We start from the raw sequence: 15927 nt of genomic DNA, 5'->3' as shown, positions 1-15927 counted from the left end.
TGACTATATAACAGTACGCGATCAAGAGCTGGTTTCAGAATCGAGTGTTCAGTGAGTAGGCTGTTATCTCTGCTGTCTCTTCTTTCCCTGTTGCTGGTGATTTATTTAAGACACAGTTATCCTATTAACCCTCATCTGGAGAGACATCTACCACAGACAGCAGCAGAAAGACTGCCATGATCAGGGTCACGCTTCCCTCAAAATGTTTCAGAAGATGGCGATGAAACCTTATTTCATGAATAGAGCAGGCTATAACCATGTCCTTGGAAAACATTGGGTTTTAATTGGTTCGAGACAACTATATATATATATTTTTTTATATATATATATATATATTGTCTGTCTCTGTCTGACAAGGTTCATTATGGAGACATCAACAGTCTATGGCTCATCTTTAGACTTTTTTTTTTTTTTTTTTTTACATATGTAAACAACATGTCTGTCAAGTTATCTCATTTTTAGTAAAAAAAAATTCAGAATTTCACCTTAATGCAGTTTCAATCCAAGATATGACTTTATTCTTTTAATTTAATTTACTTTAATTTATTATTGTTGTTATTAGGGGTAGTAAAAGCAGCAGCAGCAGCTGTAATTCTTGTGTATTTTCCATTCATTATGAGTTTTTTTATTATGATATAGATATAGAAAGAAGTGAGAGAAAGAGACAATGTTTTTTATATATATATATATATATATATATATATATATATATATATATATATATATATATATATATATATATATATATGGAAAAAAAACATTTAAGAGAAAAAAAATGAGAGTTTATGTACTTGTATATAGTAATGTGCAATTTTTGTATTCATTTTAACTAATTAAATTTAGTATGAATTGTTAGAATAGTTTTTTTTCAGTCAAGAGAAGAGAAAAAATTAACAGGTCATAACATCGACACTACTAATTTTTCCATCCATGTCACTCTTAAGTTCTAACTTTACAAAGATGTTCCTTTACATGCCCGTTCACAAACTATTGTGTGTTCTGCAAGAGCTCTGCCCTCTGCTGAGTCTCTCTGACGCAAATGAGAGTCCTTAAGGTCCTCACCTTAGAGTGTTGCCATGACAATGAGCAGTCAGCTCCAGGCACCCTCTCAGGCTCATTGTGACGATGTGATTGACGGATCCCTCTCGAGGCTGTTGTCTCAGGTGTAAAGATGTGACAGTAACAGGAGAGAGTGTCATTTGGCTGCCCCCTCTCTTTGGTTCCACAGCTTTAATGAGAATTTACACTGCTAGCAAAGGCTCTCTTTTTAAACCTAGGCCTCAGACTGACATAATGTGGAAAATGAGAGGAAATCTGTCACGTTCATCACATAAAATCAAAATTGTTAAGTACTGCTATTGTAGTGTTATGCAGTGGTGTTGTTATTTGAAGCGTTACACAAGCACAAACAAGCTAAATAAACGTATTTATGATTTACAGATATTATCACTTTTCGTCCATTTAATAAATAAATACATATTATATGCTGCATTATTATATTATTTTGGTAATTATATTATTAGGGTAATTGTGTTCTGATAATAAGCAATTAATTATCAGTTATGATCATTCTAGTCTAAAACTATATTACTTTTTTTTTTAAAATCATAGTATATTCCTTTTTAATTGGATTATATATGCTATGTAGCTACCTGGTCTCACAACATCTATATATATATATATATCATAACACTTTAGTTTTATTCCAAAACCTGTCATGTAACAGGCAGAAATTTAAATCATTATTTATTAAAAATCAAAGCAATCAAATCCGCCGTAACTCGTCAACAAATCATTACGTAATGCCACGATTTTCAAAAACGAGAAAACGAATTCATAAAGATGCTCTGCAGGTATGTTAACGTCACATGCTTGTTCTGTTCCAAAACAAGCTCAGGAAATTATTAAATAGTGAATAATTCTAAACTCAAAACGCTGAAAGATTTATGTCGTTGGCAATTTTAACCAACACTCTCCATGTCAATAATTCAATAATTTGCCTTTTAAAAGATTTATTCTTTCCAAAGAAGGTCAGACAGTCCTACAGAAACCTCTCTGACCAAGAGGGAGGGCGGTCCTTCACTTTTATATCTTAATCTCACCCAAGGTTACAAACGCTCAACAGCTGTACTTTTCCACAGATGCACAGAAACTGGAAAGGACTTCGCTGCATCATTCTCGTGACCCCTCGTTCCCTATATTTAAGGTACAAAAATGACCCGAAAGGTCATCTTCCCGTCACCTGAGTGTCTCCCGGTTGTTTTCCTTCACTTTGAGATAAGTGGTCTACACTGTCTGCTGTCACGTACATTTTCCTCCAGGCGCCCCGGTGATACTTCATTCTGACTGCTTGGCAAATTCCAAGAAAATCAATACCATGAGCAGAGCAGAAATGAATTTTTCTTCCGCATTTACATTCTCCTCATCTTTACTCAAATGGGTTATTTTGGAAAATAAAGTGAAACAAACTAGCCATGTTTACTTGGCATAATCAATGTAAGAAATGTTCACTAATGAAAGCCAATTTCTGCTCTTAGCCATTCGGACTGGACTTGTTTTCCCTGTGAAGTTTAAGTAATTTTTTTGCTTCAAAGTCACACATTGCAATTTCAATACCATCTTAAAACGACATGACTGTATCTGGTTATGACTCGTATAACCTCCGTAAAATGATGTAGCAAATTACCTGCTGTTTGTCTGGCCAGCTCAGAGGTCCTAGGAGAAATCTAATCTAGTCAGTATAGGAATCCCTGTAATTGCGGTACTGTATTATTTATAACAATACGTCTCCTCATTTATTTTGACCTTCTCAAATAAAGAAGTTCAATTTGTATCCCTAAAAACATCAAAAACAATTAGCATCTTCAGACATGGCTTCCCCAGGTAGTTCCTACAGGAATCCTACGGGCAGATTTTGATTTATGAGTAAAATTAAACGGGTCATTATAGAATTTCTTCACCCAACAATGAAATTCAGCCTGTTTTGCTCACCTTCGAATCATTGTGTATGTGACTTTTTTTCAGACGAATCCAATTGGACAAATAGTCCTGGCCTCTCTAAGCCTTTCCATGGAGATGAACGGGTGTTTGCTGTATACAGTTTGGAAGACATGAAGTAAAGTGGGCGCATTCATAATAAAATGCCCCTCACACAGCTCAGGGGGTTGAATAACCCATGCAATTTTTGTAAGATAACGCATTGTACGGTAATGCATGGATATTTCATTTTTGTAAGAATGCATGCATATTTTAAATGTAATAAAACTATTTTTTCTCACTTCTGCTAACTGTGGCAAGAGCAAGTCGCTTAGGCGGATAATGTACGCAATCAGCACCTTAATGTCTTCCCTTAATTATGCATGTAATGTTATAATCATGATTTCTTCGTTTAATGACGCACGCATCCTGACCACATGACCTCTCGTAATGGCCACATCAATACAATCCTGATCCGTTTCGAATCCTGTGTATAGTTCTTTAAACCTTCTCCGACTATATGCACCACTAAAGGAAGCTACATTTCCTTTAAGAATTGAATGATAAAAAAAGCCATTTTGTGTTTGGGTTAATGAGTTCAAAGCAAGCTGATGTAATTTGTACTTCATGCTTGAAACCTGGTTCGAATTGGTCTCGACTTGCATACACACACACACACACACACACACACACACACACACACACACACACATTACATCGGCTCGTCGCAGTTCAACAGTATCCCTTCAGCTATACAGAGCACCTTGAACTGACACTGCGCTGCACTCTGCGTATTATCAGATTCTCCGTTTTTTCATGAATAATTTTCTAGGCAGATACATCATAAACAAATCTCTCTCTGGAGGGTCACAGTGATCCTGAGCTCAAAAATTAAATGGCAATAAAATAGCAAGCAGAAGAGAAAATGGGTTATTACAAAGAGATGATTATTATTCAGCCGTCCAATTAAACAGTATAGCATTATGAATGCTTAGTATCAAACATATCTGTGTACTATCTGTAATTGAGTGCAGTAATTAAAATTGGGCATATATTGTTGTTAATATATGCAATATAAACTTTAACGTCTAAAAGACAAAGACTGCACATTCTGTCAAAAAGAGAAAGAAAGAAAAAAATTATTAATACAAATTTAATTAATGACTGCTGGAGTGATGTTATTTACCATCTATCTGTTAAGGATTTCTGTCGAATAATTCAGTACTATATAATAATAATAATTCAGTACAACCCCTCAAGGTATTGATAAACTACCACAATTAAATATTAATTTGTCAACATTCAAAACAGATGCATGACAGACTTTTAAATAATAACAAGACATTACAAAACATCTGAGAAATTGTACATTTAATAAAAGTGACAAAAATTATGTGTGAAATTCCAGTGGCACATAATGGCAAACCTCATGAACTTGCACAGGGAACAGAGTGGTTTACAGGACACAAGCCTGCAATCTCATGTTATATATAATCTGTTTCTATGTTGAAAACTAGATCTAATTATTAAAATGGGAGAATGAGAAATTAGAAAATCTGCTTCGATACTCAAAGTGGAGGAAAGATTTCCATGCAAGATCTTCTCTCTTATTATATGCAAAGGACATTTCTGCTATTTTGTATTACAAACAGAATTCACTTATTATCCTCATACTTGAATAAAATTACCATTGAAACACAGAGTTATGCTAATAAACTGCATGGCTGAGGTTTGCCTTTTTTGCGAATTTCAATTAGAAGTGCTATTGGTTTCATCCGTTTTTAGCATCATTTAAATCCACTTCCATGTGATGCATCATGTCGTTCCAAGCGAAGGACAGAAAAAAAAAAAATAGTGGTTGGTTGTTGAATTCCTCATGTTCCATTCCTTGATTATAGCAGTGAAAGAAAACTGAAACACATAGTGCAACTTTTAACAAATCTGGGGTACAGTATTGTATAGCATTCCAGAGTTGTCTTCAATAAATAATTGGATAGGATAAAGTATTTTTTCAGCTTCTAAATAAAACATAAGCCAACACAATACAGTTTGTCTTTGCAGAAACGCAGATGAGACATAACGAATATGCATAAAAGCATCTTTTAAAAAAAAAAAAAAAAGAAAGAAAAACAGAAACTGGCACTGTCCTTCTCTAAAGCAGATACAGACACTCTTTTAAGTTAATTTGTTGGATGGCAGGATAGGAAGCACATCTAAACAGTGTTTTTACATATAAATAGTTATCTTCAAATCTTTAATATTGCATTCTGTAAGGCTTATGCAGTCATAAAGGTTTTGTACTGTTACTCCTCTACTGGACATTTATCAAATGCTGTCAGCCAGTTACTCAAAGACCCTACAAGTTCATGAACTGGCTTTTCCAAAGTCTGAACCTATTTTCTTTGTGCTACTAGCCCACTAAACTGTTAAATCACCAAACACGCTAGGTTGCTCAACACAGTGGTTCCAACTTACTTAACAGAAGTAATTACTGACATGCCACCAAAAAAAAACAAAAAAGGAGGAGGAGGGAAAAAAAAAGACACTTTCAAATTTCAGGACAACTATTTCACCCCAGACATCAAAAATACTACTGACTTGAATATTTAAGTCTTCCGTCTGCGACGTGATATCTGGCAAACAAATTCAAACATTTCCCATCGAACAGGTAGATAATAATCAGTGGTTTTGCGGCTGTTTAAAAAAGGAGAACATCAACACTGCAGCAGCAAAACTACAGTTAACCCACAAAAAAAGCAGCCTATTTTTAAAAGACTATAATGTTCATCTCAAAGCAAACTTTTGTCTTTTCTTCTACTTTTTTGCAGGTACTTCATACTAATTTCTAACCCCCCCCCCAAAAAAAAAAAAAAAACCTTATTCATAACTAAAGTAAATGAAAAATACAATGCAAGACACTCACAAAGTCACACCAAATTAATATCATGTCGCTGAAGCCACGGAAATGTGTGCATTATTTTAGTTAACCAAAGCAGGTGTCAGACAAAACCAGTGTCTTGGACTTATAAATACAAATGTAAATTCTTCATTTCATTTCTGATAAATAAAGTCTTTGAGAACTTTGCTTTGATGATGGTAGGAACTAAAATAACTGGCAGTTCTGTAAACTGCATTCTCTTCTAACCTTCACTGCAGTCAGGCCATTTGTTTTCTGTCAGCTCGTGACACTCCGTAAAGACCATGAAGAACAATCAAGTCACAAGAGTGACAGCTGAGTCCAGACACAATTCAGCCATGTCACACTTTATAATTTTCAGGATAGCTCCTGAGAATTAATCTTCAAATTAATTCTTTGCAGCCGACAGTGACAGAGTTACTTCTAACCTAATTAAAGAATCAAGTTTTACATATAAGAACATCTGCAAATGGGCCCAAGAGGTTCTTGTTGAAGATACAGCGTACCCATACTAAATACGTGGTAAAGGGTTTGATGTTTTCAGAGAAGGTGTAGTTCTGATGGGGCAATATGTAAGGCATATATGTGTTCTCTCCCTGCTCCTGGATCCACACCTCATATTTCACCTCTTTAACCTTCAGGTACTTCAGGTTCCAAGGGATCTGCCATGACACTGAGAGCTTTGCTTCATTGGTGGCCTGTACTGATGTCTGGCACTTGGGCTCTCTGACTCGACCAGGATGTACAGTGCTAGCCACCTTGGCCTTTTTCAGATTAGGCTTTTTTAGAGTTTCTCTGAGTACATCCAGAAAAGAGGCAATGTCCACAGTAGTGTCCTGGTAAATGCGGAAAAGCCACTCTGGATTACGACAACAGAGATGCCTTGGCACGTCCTTGCTAGCAAGGATACGTTCTTGTTCCTCTTTCTCAAGGTGAACGATGCCACCCTGATCCCAGGGGCGATCAGGATATGTAACAGTGTTCTCTTCCAGTGTATTTCTCCATGCAACATACTGAAGGTCCATGCCAGGTAAAGAGGCCAAGGTTTTGTAGGGAGTGTACTGCTCTGGGTTTATAGCATATGGGAAGAGTTCAACTACAGCGGCACCACGGGGCAAGAACATGGAGGTGATCATCTGGGCTCCATGCATGCTGACCAACATAGTTGCCCCACTAATAATTTGTATAATGCTATCAAACGACTGCTCCTCCAAAGACACAGTGACAGTCCTCATTTGAAACTCCTGGGCTAAAGCCAAAAGCAGTTCTGCCTCATTGAGGATGAGTCTGTTAGTGGTACGCTTAAAAACTACAATGTAGTCATCTCCCTCCTCTCGCGTGATGTTAAGCCTATCCATCATAAATGAAGCAAACTGGCGGATCTCGTTACCTGAAATCAAAATGTTGGCTTTGGGTCCTTGTGGTTGCACAAAGCCATATTGGTACCATGTTGTCATCTTCGACAATCCAACGTAGGACTTGGTGAAACACATGAGTTTGCCAAAGGTCTTCAACTGCTCCTTGAGAAGGGGTTGCTTACTGCTGAGCAAGCGGTAGAGATCAAAGTGAGCCCCTTCACTCCAACCCTCCATGAAGACAAGCCTGGCCTCATCATCCAAGTCTGAATACTGCTGCATGGTGTAGTATATGGGCAAAAGATCATCGTGGAAAATGTGCATGAGGTTGTCTGGGTTAAAACGGTTCAGAATTAGAGTGACATCTGGCACAAACACAGGTTTTGGCATAAACTTAAGAGCCGCTGCCGGGAGCTCAAGAAAGTTAAAGTATTGAGTGTTGTGGTCTTCTACAGATGATAGGTCCAGCAGGGCGGGCTGGAAACGCCGAGGGCCAAGGTTGGGCAGCATTACAGAGGCATTACTGTGGAAGAATACGAACTCCTCAGCCTCCGTGCAGTAGCAGAGGTAGTCAAAGCGACAGATGCGATCGGTGTGCATCTTGCCAGTACAAACCATTCTGGTGCCATGCTCTTGGAGCGCTAACAGAGCACCGTGGTAGTCGATACGCACCTGTGAAAACTCCTGTGATTGACGTGTAAGCTGTAACTCCTCTTCCAACTGTGATGTGTGTTCGATCAGCTTAACGTATTTCCAAAGCAAGGCTGCCACCACTGACACCAACAGGCCATTCAGCACTGCCGGCAGGTTCATCCTACACCCAATAGCACGCATCGCAGCAGGACTCCGACCACACACTCATGCTCCACCTGCAATGATCAGAATCAGAATACCAAGTTTGAACAAGACGATTCATGAGTTGCATTAATACATCATTTCGATTTTGGGTGAAATAGAGATATAGAGATCTCAAAGGTAAGCTCTTGATGAGCTGACAATAAATGATACATCACTTTTCAACTGCAAAAAATTGTATTACTGTAATCATCCGTTTTAGTTAAAGCTAAATTGAATTCATTAGCTTCCGCAAGTACATGCCTGCCTGTTCTTAGTACTGGAAAACCCTTTAAAGAAAAAACCTTAAAATAATCGCATCCTTTGAGCTGCTGTCATGCTACGGTAGCCAACAAAGGCATAGAGCCTAGAGAGTGGCTAAAGATGCCTGCCTGCATCCAAATATTTACAGAATACAGCACAAAAAATTAGGAGTGTAACGATATGTGTATTGCATGGTTCAAATGAAAGCGATTATCCTTATCCCCTTGACCATTATTTAGTCGTTTGGAATGCACTTGGCAAAGGGAGCAACAATGAACGCAGCACAAATGTCTTTTTTTGTAGTTAGCAAAACTGTTATAAACATACATTTTAGATTTTAAAGTGTTTTTAAAATATGCTAATATATAAAACCTTTTTATTAATATATTTTCTAATGCTTTTTTGTCACAGGAACAACCCAGCTGTAAATAATGAGAAAATTACATTGCGCCCTTTGCCATGTGCCTTCCAAACGACTAAATAATGGCACGCACGTATCCTACTCAGTCTAAAGTCTCCACTAACAAGGGGATAAGGATGATCACTTTGATTTAGAAAATGACCGTGAACCGTACAATACACAATATGCATATGATTACGCTCCTACAAAAAAAGAAATCCAAGTGTGTGTTCTCAGCGCACCATGCATGCAACAGCCTATAGGCTAATTCTTTAACTGCGCCTACTGGTTTGTGACAACAAACAGACTGTTTTTAGAAGGAGATAAGAAAATATTTTCAAAAAGACACAAAGAACCCGATTCAGCAATCTAAAATAGCAACAGCTCTTTCTATTGTTCACAATGACTGAATCTAATTGAACGAGACAACATTCTAGCTATGTCAAAGGCTTTATCAGTACTAAAAATTAAAGAGGAGGTTGGCAGAGCTTCTTGCTGTCACATCTCATGGATGAAAATGCTAATTTTGTGGATGTGAAGGACAATCTTCCTTGTTTATTTTCATCCATAGCATTACATGTTTTGAGACTTAAGCGGCATTAACGTTCAATCCACAAGGACACAAACAGCAGAAACGGCAGTGTCGCCAGTTGTGCATTTAATTCCCTTCACTGCATAGACAACCCAGAGGGAAACATAAAAAGGATTTTGCCAACTAACAAATGCCTGCAAAATGTCAGCTACGTATTGCAAATTACTGAGCAAACCCTCAGTGGCACCATCTCAGCCAACATAACTGTTTAAGTCTGAAATGTCTTTGATGTCTTTTTGGAAATTGGGCATAAACTGAAGAATTAATGGTTATAAACCCCCACATTGCTTGGGCTTCATTGGCCCATATGTTGGCAAAATTTCACATGACCTTCTAAAACAGAGACGGTTAGCTTCTACTAATTAATCATTTTCATAATACTAATTATTAATAATCAGCTATTCCCTATCAAATTTGAGAAAACATCCCAAAAAAAGTTCTAAATAATCCATTAATCCATAATCCAAAACATTTGGCTTGCACTGTGTGTGATAATTAAATCAACAATCACACACACTCCATCTCATACATCATTTCCCTGAAAAAAACAATTGCAAAAAAATAAAATCAGCAAGGAGGGTGGTAAAAAAAAGATTCGTTTTTTAATAAAGAACTGTCAGTGAGTTCCAAGCAAGTCCATTTCTAAATTGAGTCTATTTTGGTTTCAGGTAACATTTACATCTGTTTTAATGTTCAGTCTGTCTCTCTCATGGGACTTAACACCCACATCGCTTCAGAGCCGTTTCGCCTACACCATTCTGCCAGTGATTATTTCAAATAACTTCACTCAGCTCAATGACTCTGCACAATAATCACTCGAAGACAGTATAGGCTTGATTAAACACAGACCCACAAAAAGCGTTCGGAGTTAAGAATATGCAGTGGTCCCATAATAAATATTGTTTTCAGATTAACATACTAACATGCTACTCGTATGCCGTATGAAGCATGCTGTGTGCAGCATATGCAGTTTCTGGATTTATGGAATACCCAGGTGACCCACCACATGCACAGCATACATTAGAAATAATTAGAAATTAAATCAGCAGTGAATTGTATTCTATTTTTGACTTGTTATATGAACAGACTGACAAACCTTACGATATTTTACACCATATTTTTTTAAAACAATATTTATCACCATGCCAATACGAAGGATTTTTTGAATTGCGCATTGCTTTGTGTTCCGTTTCACATTTTGTTTCAAATGTCCATAAACTTAACAGATAATGTTTAAAATTAAGTTTAAAATTACACTACTTTTTCGGTTTTCAGACTTTCTTTGTACATTGAATGCAAGATACAGCATAGACTATGCTGCGGTATTAAATAAATAAAATATTCCTTTTCCGTTCCATAAATATGCTAATTAAAACTTACTATAAATACTGTGACAATTTGGGAATTTGATATTCAACACTTCATTACTCCGGTTTCCAATAATAAATATACGCGAACAGGCAAGTGGTTGATTCTCGTATCAGCGTCCGATATTTTAAGCATAAGACTGTGGATCAGATTTTTAGATTACATGCAAACTCATGTGCTTTACATGCTTGACTGCGTTGCTATCATGCTATGAGCTAAACTGACAGTAAAACCTAGAGGGGGGAAAATGTTAAACTGCTTGCATGTAATGCACTGTGATATGGATCAGATTATGGGAGGTTCATTCACTGCTACAACAGAAAAATCCAAGCTAAATCCAGACCATTGACGCATATTAACTTTTCAGACCTCTTAACGTGGAGAGATAGGGTTTAAAACTGATTTGTTTGGCGAAGCGCATTAAATGGACACAGAGGCGAGTAATATGCTAAATGGCATAAAGACTCTGGGAACGCATGGCGCTAAGGAGCCTCAGTCTATTTGAGCTGTTCGGATCTAAATTGCTCTGCAAGAGCAAGCGGATCTCATGTCCTTGAAACCTTGTCCTTTCTGTGCATGTGAAGAAAGAGAGCAGGGGGTCGCATCATGCAAGAGGGGTTTTTGGACGAGCCGGGTGCATGTGTTTATGACCGTTATAAGAGAATGGGAATATGGGCCTGGCTGAAAGGGCTTGCCCAGCTCCCTTGTGTACAGCTGGGCTGTTTGCTGTGTGGATGATAAGCACCACAATGATGGGGGAAGGCAGCCTAGCGCTTCTAATGCATTTTAATAAGGCTCCTGGAAAGACACGGCTCTCAGTCTTTCAGTGGCTTTCTTCTGCGATGAGTCCCTTCAGGATAACCAAGGAGATTCCCTACTCGGCTCCCTGCCCATGACAGAAAACTCTCCGGCTAAAGAGACACAATCATTATGTCTCTTCGGTTCTTCTGCCTGACTGCCCGTCCTTCCTGCTTCTCAATTACATCCCCCGCTACATTTTTTAATTACCTTGTGACCAAGACCTTGGCTGATTTTGTGCTCATTTCTGTGCTGATATTTAATTTTGTCGATGTACACATAATTCAGTCTTTTTTAGCCTCCTGTGCCACAAGCGTCTTGCTGTTCTATTGCATGTACAGTTGATTCGCTCTGCGTGCTTAGTTAAGGCCCTTCATCATTTCCAAAGTGTTGAGTACTGAAGTATTACATTGCATCCTGATCAATTACTTGTAGGTACCATCAAAAATAGCGCAGCGGCACAACCAATAAGAATTTGTTGTCAGAAAAGTGGTTTCATGATTGGTTATTGCTGTCACTTCTAAATACTAATACTCATCCTTACCTGTAACATGTCAAGTTAGATGAAACTTTATTTTGCAATTCTTTATGTATTACTGGTGACAAATCTTCTACCGAGTGCATAAGGATGTCAGTGATAATAAGAAACTGTCAGTCTGAAGGAAAAAAAAAATAATTCAATGTTACGGTGTATGGAGAAAAAAAAAAAAAGTTAAAACGAAACATTTTTGTTTTACGTAAATAAATGTATATATATATATATATATATATATATATATATATATATATATATATATATATATATATATATATATATATATATATATATATAAATAAATGTACACAGTATGTGTGTGTTTAGTTTCTTTAGGTACTATAATAACTAATTCCAAGTATAATAACTAAATAATTTAAGCATTTGATTTAACACATCAACACTTAATATGGAAGTGGAATTAAAAAAAAAAAAAAAAAAAATCCTGTTCCAAAACTCTTACATAATGCACCATAAAACAGCTACTTCTAATTCCACGCAATAGCAATCTAGGTCTTCGTATATTTGCATCTTATGTTCTATAAATCATCATAGGCAAGCGAAGCAGGCTCCAGAATTACATAGGTCCACCTATTGTTATTACCCTTAATAAGCTGCATGCTGATTGATATAGTAAGCACTGAAGCAGGCAAATGTCTTCAGCATCCCTCTGTTCCTCAGGGAGAGATAAAGAATGGGTCTGAAAGAGCTTTTCAGTGGGGGTTACAGGAAACAATGTCACTCTGCCTCCTGGGAGAAGGACTCTACGTAACACTGCAGAGCTGGGTTGAGGACAGTAAAATGACAAAATACTGGAGCAGGCAAAGGACAGGGTGCAAATCACGAAGCAGACATATACATACGAATGAGTTTGCTTATGGAAAGTGATAGCTATGAGATTTCTTTTCCAACATAAACAGTCAATTAGAAGAAAAAGGCCCGAAAATACTTTTACTGATACTTTTGACGATAACATCAACCCTCAAATGTTGTGACATAATGCAGGCAGTGAATTCAATATAAAAATGTCATTCGCTATCAGATTTAATGTAAAATGCAGCTTTCTTTACTGAAAGTTTATTATTATCGGTCCAATTCTTATACTTGTTCTCACCTGGGGTCCTGCTTCAGCCTAGCAACTTCTCATTCACATAACTAACAGCTTTCCCCGTGTATTATAATAGAACTCGTTAGTAACGTCAACTAAAAAGTTTGAAGACAGATAATAATAAGTATATTTTTATTTAGTTATTATATTAATATTACATTTACTAATAGTAAGGTACTATATTAATATATTTATTTAAAGTTCCGATTTCATCTTCACTTTTAAACTTATCCAACTTGTTATTTTGCCATTCGTAATAAATTCTCAAAATATGACACGGGCGCCTAATTCTTGATAGATCTCTACAACAATGTCATGATTAAACAGCATTTTAGATTGGGTTATGACGTCTTTGAGGATTCAGGCCTGATCCATGTAGCTTTAGGAATTACTGGCAGGCACCCTGTCCTTGACGACAATGACAAAAAAAGAAAAAAAATGACCAATGTAACAGTCAGTGAGAAAGCATTTACACCCGGCCAAAAAAAAAAAAATAATAAATAAAAATTGTTTCTCTCTAGCATTGTTTATATCCATTATACCCATAATAGTGGTGACACTGCATCCAGTGCTGTCCCTCTAGATTTGCTTTTTGCATCTCATTGCATTATACTATATCTAATATATTCAATATTACTAAAATAGCCACTCTTTTTAGTTTTCCAGCAATGATGGCATGATATAATTTAGTTTGGCCTGATGATTCAAGCAGATGTGACTCACTTGAGTGCAAATCGTTCATAGTTGCAATATTAGCACTCAAATGATCAAATGCAATGTAATGTGATCTGTCTATCTATCCATGTAGCCTATCTTTCTATGAACACACACGAGCGCGCGCGCGCACACACGTATATTAATTATCACGTTCAACACAACAGGTAGCTAGTTAATAACACCAGCCTTGTGCAATGTTTTAGATATCTGCATTAATATATTAGAGTTGTTAAATCATGACCTGAGCGGCGATTTAAGATACTGTATCTAGACTTTAAATAGTGTGGATGACCGGTCATCATCTAAGTCAAGAAGCATCTAGCCATTCATAGACCTGGTGGGAGAAAATAAACTTTTTGCACTGAGTTTCAGATAACAGACAAATAATTTTACGTACCACATCATACGGAAAAGCAAATGCATTACATACCTGTGGGAAAGGTGAGCCAGGACGAAGTGATGTTAATTCACTGCGGATACACTGTTTCAACAGCAGCTCCAGCAAACCAGTGCCAATGATCATTTACAACTTTCCATCGTACAGACGCAGCATTTCTGAGGTTATTATGCTAAATACACGATGTGTTCATTCACCATCGGTTTTAGGAGATCGCGCGTCGGCTTAATTTTGTCGCTACGTAGAGCAATTTTGACTCTGTCGCGCGTATTCTGCGAACATTTACCCAGCTGCTGGAGAAGTCTCCACCCACAGCTATGACCGAGCTCAGTCGATAAAACCTCGCGAGATCTTATCGCCGCCAATCAGTCTGACGTCTATATTCGTGTTATCGCGAGAGTTTCTTAGCAATTGAAAGAAACCCATACGAGAACGCACTGAAAACCACACAGATAATAGCAAATTGATGTGTAATGCGTATGTTCTTCGTAATTAATTTGTACTTACTTATTTTATTGCTTAATATTTTATCACGGCATGTATATGTTCTGATTGACTTAAACTTTAAAGTATTACTTTAAGCATAACTTTCAGTATAAGTTAACTATAAATGTAACTTTAAAAGAAAACATGGGGCTGCTGATGTTCTTTTAATGACCTAGCTGAGAAATTACTTAAATCGGGATTTAAGAGTGGTTTCGAAAATGATACATTCGTCTCTCAAAGGCTCAATGAACGAGTTAATACATTTAGTCGATTTTAAACGGTAACACAACACCCTCTAGAGCCCATCTGAGGGGAAACAATATATTAAAATAGGCGCAGGAGAGAACGGGACGTCTTACCAGTAGAATAGTCAATATCTTTTAATCACTAACGTGATTTCGCAATGCATGTGTGTTATAATACGCTATGCCTCTATCTTATACCTTTTAAATAGCATTTATTCAGTTGCAATAAAGAGCTGTTTTAAACGCTAGTACCACTAATGACCAGTAGATGGCAGTAGATGGCTGTAAACGGAATGTGAAAATAAATTCTGAATTTAAAATATATTCCTTGCAGTGTTGTACAATAAACATTCTTAATGATAATGATAATAAAAATGATAACGCCTTGCGGCATTGACCCACATCACTTTCCACTGAACTTCAGTTTTATTACACCTTTGATAAGAGCCATTGCTATTCCGTGTCTCACGGGTCAAAGGACCAAGCTATGGCTGTTCTGCGACCGTGTTCAGTATCTGTAACAAACGTGTCACATTGCTGAATACTGTTCCAAGCGCACGTTTGTTCTACAATAGTTTCATGAATTATTTATACCTACAACGATTCCATACGTAGGGGCTGTCACCGTTTACCGAATAGATGTGTTCCGCTGAAATACGACGTAGACTCAATGTCTACACATAAACACAGGTTCATAACGTGAAGCATTTTCATATGTGATGGAATGGGAATGGGGCATCATGTATGGAAACGTAAAGATAACAGTGTGTGGGCTACTATAATGAGCTTCAGAATCATTCAACCCTGGATGCATTTTGGATGCGATTTGCCCATGGTTTCGTACTCCTCCGCGTCTAGTTACGTGTATAATATAAAACTTAACTTTCCGGCACAAAGTTCACTTAAATAATAATAAATAAATAAATATATTTAAA

At 37.0% G+C, this 15927-nt stretch overlaps 1 protein-coding gene across 1 annotated transcript; it reads right to left on the bottom strand.

Moving 5' to 3' along the window:
• Positions 1-1788: 1788 nt before the first annotated feature.
• pomgnt2 (protein O-linked mannose N-acetylglucosaminyltransferase 2 (beta 1,4-)) lies at positions 1789-14577 on the bottom strand. Its single transcript, XM_043261424.1, has 2 exons — positions 14295-14577; positions 1789-8117 (listed from the first exon to the last, which is right to left on the bottom strand). The coding sequence occupies exon 2, from the start codon at positions 8080-8082 to the stop codon at positions 6334-6336; it is 1749 nt and encodes a 582-aa protein (XP_043117359.1). The 5' UTR covers positions 8083-8117; positions 14295-14577; the 3' UTR covers positions 1789-6333.
• Positions 14578-15927: the final 1350 nt, after the last annotated feature.

Source organism: Puntigrus tetrazona, chromosome 16 (genome assembly GCF_018831695.1).
Source record: "Puntigrus tetrazona isolate hp1 chromosome 16, ASM1883169v1, whole genome shotgun sequence".
NCBI classification, from domain to species: Eukaryota; Metazoa; Chordata; class Actinopteri; order Cypriniformes; family Cyprinidae; genus Puntigrus; species Puntigrus tetrazona.
Note: the sequence above shows the minus strand (reverse complement) of the source record. Positions and strands in the feature narration are given on the sequence as shown.